Genomic DNA, 9983 nt, shown 5'->3' with positions numbered 1-9983 from the left:
GTCAGGAAGTTTCTCCTTAGTTCTAAGTTGCTTCTCTCCTTGATCAGTTTCCATCCGTTGCTTCTCGTCCTGCCTTCAGGCGCTTTGGAGAATAGCTTGACTCCCTCTTCTTTGTGGCAGCCCCTGAGATATTGGAACACTGCTATCATGTCCCCCCTCGTCCTTCTCTTCGTTAAACTAGACATACCCAATTCTAGCAACCGTTCCTTATATGTTTTAGCCTCCAGTCCCCTAATCATCTTTGTTGCTCATACATGTTAACACATATTTTAACTATTGTTTACTCAGTCCCTCTCAAACAAGCACCAATAATATGCTTGTCAGGGCTCCTCACATAAGGAGCAGAAGGAATTCTGCTATGACAAATTTGGCAGTCTGAATTCTCACAAAAACATAAATCTACAACAGAAGTCCCCAACCCCCGGGCCACTGTTTGGAACTGGGTTGTGCTAGTAGCAAGCTGGCGCATGTGCACATTTGACTAGCGACGTGCGCAGTTCAGGTGCTAGTTGTGCTGCCTGAGTGCGTACTGGCCCGCCACACATGCTAGTTGAGCTGTGCGCTTGCCAGCATGCCACTCGTGTGGCCGGGTTCCAAACAGGCCATGACCAAGTAGTGGTCTAGCGGCCTCTTTTCCCCTGCCAGGCCGCCAAGCCATAAAGGTTGGGGACTGCTGATCTAGAATATTATGAGAATTTAATATCCTGTATGTTAGTACCTAATTTTTGGTTCAGCATGCCATGGGCACCATTTCATCACAAAATACTCTGTGCTTGAAGTAGCAAGTTACAAGACTTTCAGAATCTGTCATCATAAGAAAGGTTAAAAAGCTGTGGAAGATTGTGCCCAAGTACTTCCTATTAATGCTACAATATATTGTATTCTTTAGATCTGCAGTCCCATAGGGAAAACCAGAGGAATGAGACAGACTTCTCTAAAGTAAAGCAGCGTGTTTTCATGTTTTTGTTTCTGTATTGATTTAACAACAAGTGTATCTCTATGGAAAAGAAGCATTTAATGTATACTATGGAATATCTGTAATTAATATTGATAATCAAAAGATTAAAGAATTGGGTACAAAAAATATCACAGTGGGAATGGTCTGGAGAGACATAATAGATGTCTCTAGCTGATAGAAGACTTATAGTATTATCTCTCTGAAGTTGAACTCTCACTTTATATTTGTAAGTATGTTATCCTTACATCTCTTCTTTTATCTGTCACATATATATGTACTGACAACAATGACCGCACATTTGAAATAGTTTGGTGTGAGTATCCAACAACTATTTTCTGAGCAGGTAATGGAACTTTACAAACAAAATGATTTTGTTCAGCATTTTAATTGCTACAAATTACTTGTTTTAACCCAGTGGTTCTCAACCTTTTTAATGCCGCGACCCCAACCGGTCGTAAGTCGAGGACTAAACCGGTCGTAAGTCGAGGACTAAACCAGTCGTAAGTCGAGGACTACCCAACTGGTCGTAAGTCGCGGACTTTCCCTGCCCGGGAGCGCCGCACATGCGTGGTTCCGCCCCCTGCGCCGGCTGAGGCGTAGCTGGCAAGCGGCAGAGACGGAGCAGGCCGACCACCAGCTGGCCCAGCCCAAGGGAGGTAAGGCACCCGCCGGAAAAGGGGGAAAAATGGCGGACAAAAAAAATGGACAAAAAAAAATGGCGGACAGCCTTGCTTGGCGACCCCCATGAAATGGTCGATTGACCCCAAATGGGGTCCCGACCCACAGGTTGAGAACCACTGTTTTAACCAATTACTATATTGTGACTTGTTGCAACTATAGGTTTAAACTATGTGAACAGATAGTAATTCATGTTTAAATATTTTTATTCTGTTAATGACTCAGGGATAGAACACTTTAAAAATAGTGATTGTAATTACACCATGACGAATTACTTTAGTTTCATGGGTTCACACAACACATTCAAAGCAATCTAATTTTAATCTAACCTGTTGCACAAATTCAGGAAATGCACAAATGCTGATATAAGTACTGTCTTCTTATAGGACTGGGAGCCAAATACCTGAAATTATAAAATTTGGAGAATATTCATATGTAACCTAGATTACATCCTATTTATATCAGGAATGTATTACCTGTGCTGTGATTAACAGATGGAGCTTTAAAAATTATAAAGCAAAAGTGTATAGGCTTTCTTAGCAGTTAACATTTTAATTGTGCCTAGTAATCTTGACTATTTGGTCTTGCTTCCTTAAGAAATAAACTTATACGTAAAAGTTAAAATCATATTTTATTTTCAAAGAACAAAACTCTACAAAATGAGAACAGTAAGATACGGAAAAAAAATTGGGCCAGAAAGTTTTGGTCCAAAAGTCACTACAAATATCTCCAGAATTTTTCCAACTTCATTAAAGTCACATTAAACAGGTAGAATGCATACTGTTCCCCTCCTCTCTTGGTATATATATGAAATAACATCAAATCCATATGGCTTCTTTCAGGAGGCAGAAACCTTGCCCAATCTAAGAGAAGAACACAAAATTTACAGGAGAGAAATGCACAATGAAGGATATAGCCTTTTTAAAAAATAATCTTAATGTTAAAACCTACAATAATGTAATTATTTAAATAGGTAGAACCTTCCCCTTATAAAATACCAACAAAAACTTCTTGCATCAAAGCATTGACAATGTTATAGAGATTCTTTATGAACCGTTCACAAGAAAACCAAGCTCAGCCAATACCAAGATCGCAAAGTAGTTGTGTGTTGGATGACAGGAGAGTTATAGAAAACAGGAAAACAATTCATGCAAGAGATTTGCCCAAATTGATGGTTTCACAAAGAGTGTGTGAGGAATGTATGAAGATGCTCTACAGTTTCTTAGTCAACCACCAGATAAAATGTTACCCATTAGAAGCATTATTTAAATCTCAGGAATGAAAATGCTTTTAGGTAGCAAAAAATTATAATGCAAGTAATTGCCACTGTTGATTTGATATTGTAATACATCTCAAAAATCAGAGAGATGGGGGCTGTTTAGTAGCTTTATCACTACTACTGCATAAAGCTACATATTTTAACACCATACAGTAAGAGCAGTTTATTTGCTGTATGGTGGTGCCTGTCTTATTCAGCATCAGCTTGAAAGGAAAGGAGGCTGTAAGCGAAGTACAGAGCAGTACTACGCCTATCTTCCGTCTTCTCCACCCTCGAGAGAACGAGTTCTTTAGTATTGCGCGAGCGCAGACTCCCGGAGCTGAGAACTACAATTCCCGTCATGCTAAGCGAGGCCCCCTTCCCCTGCCGCCACTCCCCCCTCCCTCTAGAGCTGGTAGACGGAGGTTGGCCGGGCCGGTCCCGGCAGTGGCCCGGAGCGGGCGGGCATGGGGGGCTGCCTCTCCTCGCAGACAGCTGATGATCTGTCGCTACTCAACGATTCTACCGGCGATGGGGCGAGTCTTGGGCCTGGAGACCCACCCACCCTCCCTGCCCCACCGCCCCCCTACCAGGTACCGCGTGGGGTGGGGAAGGGAGCCACGAAGCCCTGGGGCTGATGATGCTCCCATGCTCTCGCCAGTTGTGGCCAGCTTTGAGTAGCCCGCGAGGGGCTGGCGTGCAGACGAGAGGGAGGAATTTGGGTAACATTCGGCAAAGTCGCGACTCGGGGGCAAGTAACGCGAGATGGACTGGGGGTGGCCGGAGCCATGATGGAGAACTTGACTCGGTCCATACATGAACTAGACCGTAGGACATAAGGACAGATGTTGCTGCAGTGTTGACCCTCTGCTTATTCCGCAGACGCTACAAGGATGAATTCGTTTAGTGAGGACCGGCTTTGTTGCACAGTATTGACCATGGCTTGGAAACATGGTTTTAAACTTGGGGTGGCTCTAGAGGAGGCTTTTCTTATGCAGTTGTTGTTCTACCTTGTTTGTGAAAATTTAGACTCCAGAAAATGACGTCTGCTTGTTGTAACCTTCCTGTGTTTTCTCATTACTTCCTGTTTTCCCCCCTTATTATGGAATACCTTTTAAGGACAAAAATATAAAATATCACCTGCACAATACTGTTTTTGTGCTACAAACCATCAGTGTGGTAGCTCCCTTGGTTGAAGAGAAGACTATTGCCTTGTTAACACTTGCGCTGCTGTGGGGATAGGCCAATCTATATTTGGACTCCTGTAATTACTCTTCCCGATCAGAAAAAGAAATCCTATGAAACATAAATTAATGGAATTAAGCTAAGTCATGGTCAATATTCTAAATAAAGAACTAGGAACTGTCATTCAGCTATGGAAAAACACTAACTTACTACAAGAAATGGGAAATGGAAAGTTGTTGGGGTAATTTATTAGAGAATGTAATGGACCCTTCCAGACTAAGTACTATGAAGCAAAGGAATTGTGCAATCATTTTGTCTTTTATTTTTTAATATATTGTATGTATAAGGAAAAAAGGAAGTAGAAAACACAGGAAACCCAAAGGTGCTTTTTCAAAAGGCAACTGGACTTTGTTTTTTTTCCTTGAACATGTTTCCCTTCTCATCCAAGAAGCTTCTTCAGTTCTGTTCAGTTTTGGATGAGAAGCAAAACGTCTTCAAGGACAAACAAAGTCCAGTTGCCTTTTGAAAAAAGCACTTTTGGAACAACCACGAGCTGGACGACAGACTTTCTGCAGACAAAACACAGAAAAGTTACAAAAGAAAGCTGTTATTGGATTTCCTGTAACATCATGAACGAGACAGGAAGAAAGACAACAGATGTGCCTGTGGGTACATTCTGTAGGAGAAAACCAAAAATCAAATGTCTCTTAATCCATGAACAGTTTGGTTCATGACTTTTCTTTAGAGCTGGGAGACTCAGCTCTAAAAACTAAGCCCTTTACAGTTTAAAATGTAAAGTATGAAAGTGAGAGGCGTGACTGCAACTGCATCAATATATATTGCTAGCAAACCTAGGTTAACATATCAAATGGTCTGCACTGAAACAACTCATAATCAGCATAAAATACTCAACATGCTGGCTGTATATGGACTAAAAGGGATATTGTGGAAGTATAAAACACCATTAAAAATCTGCCTTGGAGGAAGAAGGGAAGTAAAGGAACAGCTCCATTAACTTTACTGTCTTGTTGAGTGAAAGTATTTAATCTTTTTCATCTATGGAGGGACAACTTTTTACTTAAAATTATATGTGGAGATGTAGGTATCCAGGGTATGAGGAAGAATGGGAACAGATTAGGTCATTTCATTCAAATTAAGATACACCTTTCTGTCACCATTATTCCCTTATACATGGTATTTGGAGGTATGATGCCTCTGCCCCAGATGTAATGTTGAATTTTCATAAAAACTGTCCTCCATGAATTTAGTCAATCCCCTTTAAAAAGTACCCAAGCTAGTGGTTGTGTCACCTTCTACAAATTATATATTATATGAAATATTTGTTTTTTCTGTCTAAATCTCTTTCACGTCAGCAGCATTGGATGACTCCTAAATGGTGTCTCAAAGAGGCTTTTTTCACAAGGCAACTGGACTTTCTTGTTTTTATTTTGAAGACGTTTCACTTCTCATCCAATTCAGAGCTGAAGAAGCTTCTTGGATGAGAAATGAAACATCTTCAAAGAAAAAACAAGAAAGTCCAGTTGCCTCTTGAAAAAAAGCATCTTTGGGATAACTATGACCTGGATGACTGAGAATCTCCATATAGACACTCCCAAATGGTGCTACCTTGAAAAATGGGCAAAAATCTCTGTTTTTCTGTTTATCATTTGTGGTTTTATTTGCTTTAGTCATATCCTCAATTGCTCCCTAAAGTTCTAGCTTTTTTTTTTGCAAGGAAGATGTTAGAACCCCTCATTTTATAAAATTAATTTCATTGCTACATTGCCTTTCATATACAAGCTCGAGATAGCATATATAAGGCTCCAACCTCCTATGGTATTATTCACTATAGCCACAATCCTGTGAGGGAAGTTGAGTTGAGAATGACTGTCCCAATGTCCCCCAGCGAACAGTTTCTGACTACAGGTAATCCTCAACTTACAACTGGACGCTTAATAACTATTTGAAATTATGATGGGCCCGGAGCGGGTGCCTTGTGGCCCATAAAGCACTTCTGGCTGTTGTAAAATGTGCCATCCCACCACAGCCCTTTGGTCACATGACCACATTACACAGGCTTGCCTGTGGTCATATGACTATGATTTGCAATTATTATTCCTGGTTTCTGCAGATTTCTGGTAAAAAAACACCCATTCGGAAGAATGGGCTTGCACTTACTGCCACTCTGTTCATTTAACAACCACCACAGAAAATTTATAAAATCAAATCTGGTTCAACTTATTACTTCAACTTATTACCATAATGTGCTTCAACTTATTACCATAATGAATTGTGCCTGGTATTCTGGTCTCAGTTGTGGTTGTAAGTCGAGCCCTACCTACACTATGTATTTTTTCTAGTTTTATTATATACATCTCAAAATGTCAGACCAGAACTCTTCATGGTATGCCAGAAATAAATTTGTATAAAGGTATTACAATGTTGGCAGTTTTATTTTCAGTCCATTCCATGGTGATCCCTAGTACTAAATTTTAACCTCCTTCATAGCTTCAAACTCTGAATCAACACTAGTCGACAACTGTCCATTTTTTTCTGATTAATTACAGATATCACAACCCGCACCGCATATATATGAAGTTAGATTTTTTTTGCCCTAATGTTCATTAATTTATACTTAGATAAATTGTGAACTACATTAGTCATTTTGCTGCCCAATCACTTAGTTTAAAAAGGTTCTTCGGGATTTCTTCCCTTTTAGTTTTTATGCCCTGAATATTTCTGCATCATTTCCTCTCCTCTAAATAATGATCATTTATGGACAAGTTTAAAACTACCAGGACCTTGAGGGATCTACTTTTTTATTTCTTTGGAAGTCAATAAATAAGAAAAGAGCTGGAAGGGACCTTGGAGCTCTTCTAGCCTAACCCCCTGCTCAAGCAGGAGACCCTATACCCTGGGTGTCAAACTCGCCACATTGCCACATTGCTGGAGGTGGGATTGGTGCAGTCTCTGCATGATGCAACCAGCCCACAGGCCGGCAGTTTGACACCCCTGCCCTATACCATTTCAGACAGGTGGCTGTCCAGTCTTTTCTTTAAAACCTCCAGTGATGAAGCACTTAAAACTTCTGAAGAGTTCTGGTTAATTGTCCTTGCTGTTAGGAAGTCCTCATCTCATTATTGCTAAATTTACCCAAGAGCTTTTGATGAGGATCTCTATCAAATTTGAATTGCAAGTTAAATTGGATAGAGGGAAACTGGAATGTAACCATGCTACAAAAACGCTATCAATCAGGGAGTGTTTGCTAAAGCAAATAAAGATCTGAAGCATGTGTTAAGCTTCCAGCCTATTTTTGTTAAATATGCATACCCTGTTCTTTCTGAATGGTTAGAAAACAAATCCTTTAGATTTCATGTGCCACTATATCTGTCCAGAGATTACCTAGCATACATTGATTGGTGTCACTCTTTGAATAGTTGTCTCAGCTGCCTCTGATTTCTATTACTTGTGGTTGAGAACACAAGAGATTTTAGAGCAATTACATTTTTCTTTTACCTTTTCACAAGCTGTTGCACGTGCAGGCTACTTTTTTTCCAAAGGGGAGTTGCTGTTTTATAGAGGAAGAAAAGACAGGGAAGACTGAGAAATAGAGAGTAGTTTTATGTGTTACTACAGACCTGACTGAAATTGGCTACAACAGTGGTTCTCAACCTTTTCTTCACCACAGACTTCCTTTAAATACCTTTTGTGGCCACAGACCATGACCATGGACCACCAAGACTTAAGATTTAAATCATAACATTTCTTCAAGCTTTCACAGACCTACTGCGATGACGTGGCCCCCTACAATGTACTGGGTTACAGTACATGTTAATTCATGGTTACCTGATTCACAGCTTACTCAATTGACTGGATTCATACAATAGACTGAACCATGCATTTAATTATGGGTCATGTTCATATAACATCCTATGCCAAAAACTAACTATCCTCTTTAAGCAAGGCATGAACAATTTGTGCAGTAAGTAGCAGGGAGTGGAATAAAGCAATAACTCCCTTTACATTGTTTATGGTGGATGTTTAAAAAGAGACTGTACATGTGAGTAAGGATTTACAAGGACAATTCAACATTCAGCTGAAATAAATAGGCAGAGATTAATAAAGACTGATGTTTAAAAAGACCAAAACCAAGCCAGCTCTATGGAATTCATTACTGCATAATTGTACAGCATAGATTGCTTTTTTAAAAAATAAATAAATAAATAACATTTTATGATCCCCAGGGGTTCAAATGCAGCGGTTGTGTATGTCAGCCTTTTCCAGCTTGTTACCTTCCATAATTATTAGGCTATGTCTCCCATTATTCCCCAAGCCATGCTGACTAGTATTTGTGGAAGCTATGTTCCCATATGTTGAGAAGACATCAAGTTACATGTACCACATGTTGACTGCTAGTGTATAGTTGCTTCTGATATTCTTACTTTGTAAATTTTAATTAGTAATTATTGGACAAACTACAAAATTAAGCTGAATGTTGACTTCAACCAGCATTGTAATTCTTGTGTCCTCCTGAAATTTTGAATGGAGCAGTGCTACTTAGGATTTCTGTGTACGATACAGAAAAATTTGTGCATGTTTGTTACCTAATTTGCCTCATAAGTTCAAAATAAAGTGATTCAGGAGAAATGCACTTATTAATACCGGAAAGAAATTGGGAAATTATCTTTGTATACTAATAAAATCAAAATGTTTGCTCTAAATGCAAGACTAGAAAATAAGTAGGGGATCCACTCATTAGTGGTGAATTAATGGCTTGCATGGTTCATAACAGATGTGTGTACTATAGAAAAAAAGGAGCTTCTGTGACATTTGAAACAGCTGACTGATCCTGTAGAAAAGCTTCAGACGCTCATTAGAAAACTTATTTTAGCCCATCTGGCATACCACAATATTATCTTACAGTCCAGCCCTCTTGTGTCAAAACGATAAATAGCTGTATGTGTCAGTGTAGGATTTCTCTGGATTGTTTTCATTTGTTAGAGTGGGAGCATGTTAAAGGAGTGAGTATTTTTAAATTTCTAGCAATCTGAGAGAAAAGGGAATTGTTGCTTGTATTATGATGTGTAATTATGAATCCATGTAACAAGCTACTTATGAGAATAGTAAATGTTCAGTCACACTGTTGTCTGACTTTCTAGGATCACACTGCAATTCCAGTGTATCATCCAACGCCTAGCCAGGCACGTCTTGCCACACAACTAACAGAAGAGGAGCAAATCCGGATAGCTCAAAGGATTGGACTAATTCAGCACCTTCCTAAAGGAATATTTGATCCAGGCTCAGAGCCATCAGAAAAGAAAATGAAAGAGTATGTTTCCATGCACAATGCTTTAAATGTACCTTTTAAAGTCAGAACAAACCTTGAAAGTATTATAGTGATTAACTGCTAATGAATGCAAAAATATCCTTTAGCATTTATTGACTTTATGCAGAAATGGCCCTCCAAAATGCAACAGAAATAAGCTGTGCTTTGTTTTTATTAATTTATTTACAATATTTATATAGCTGTTCATCTCACCCAAAGCAACTTTGGGCAGCTTACAAACTTTTCCTGCTTTGTTTTTTTAAGAAAACAGATTACTGCTGCCCTAAAGAAAAACTGCACTTAACATAGGCATTCTGCTAGATAACAGAGGATATGATGCGTTGTGCATCTTTCCAGAAATTGTACTTAAGTCTCTTGAATCCAGGGCTTTTTTTCTGCCGGAACGCGGCGGAACGGCGTTCCGGCACCTTTTTCCGGGCCGGCCGCACCGGAAATAGCCCCTCCCAAACCGGAAATAGCCCCTCCCAAATTTTACTTGCATCTTTTTTCTAAAGGGGCGGGCCTAGGGTTTGATGGGGGCGTGGCCAGGTTTGAGTTCCGCCACCTTTTCGCTGAGA

The 9983-nt window shown here is 39.7% G+C and overlaps 1 protein-coding gene across 1 annotated transcript in view; it reads left to right on the top strand.

Annotated features, from left to right (window-relative positions):
* Positions 1-3361: 3361 nt before the first annotated feature.
* Positions 3362-9983, top strand: part of LOC107286884 (RING finger protein 11-like) — an 11382-nt gene continuing 4760 nt past the window's right edge. Inside the window, exons 1-2 of the mRNA XM_015815326.1 lie at positions 3362-3487; positions 9239-9408. Coding sequence (XP_015670812.1) covers positions 3362-3487; positions 9239-9408 — 296 coding nt within the window. The remainder of the gene's footprint in view (positions 3488-9238; positions 9409-9983) is intronic.

The sequence above is a fragment of the Protobothrops mucrosquamatus genome, unplaced genomic scaffold (genome assembly GCF_001527695.2).
Source record: "Protobothrops mucrosquamatus isolate PMUCROS unplaced genomic scaffold, P.Mucros_1.0 scaffold336, whole genome shotgun sequence".
Lineage (NCBI taxonomy): Eukaryota > Metazoa > Chordata > Lepidosauria > Squamata > Viperidae > Protobothrops > Protobothrops mucrosquamatus.
The sequence above is the reverse complement of the archived record's forward strand: the minus strand, read 5'-3'. Positions and strand labels throughout refer to the sequence as shown.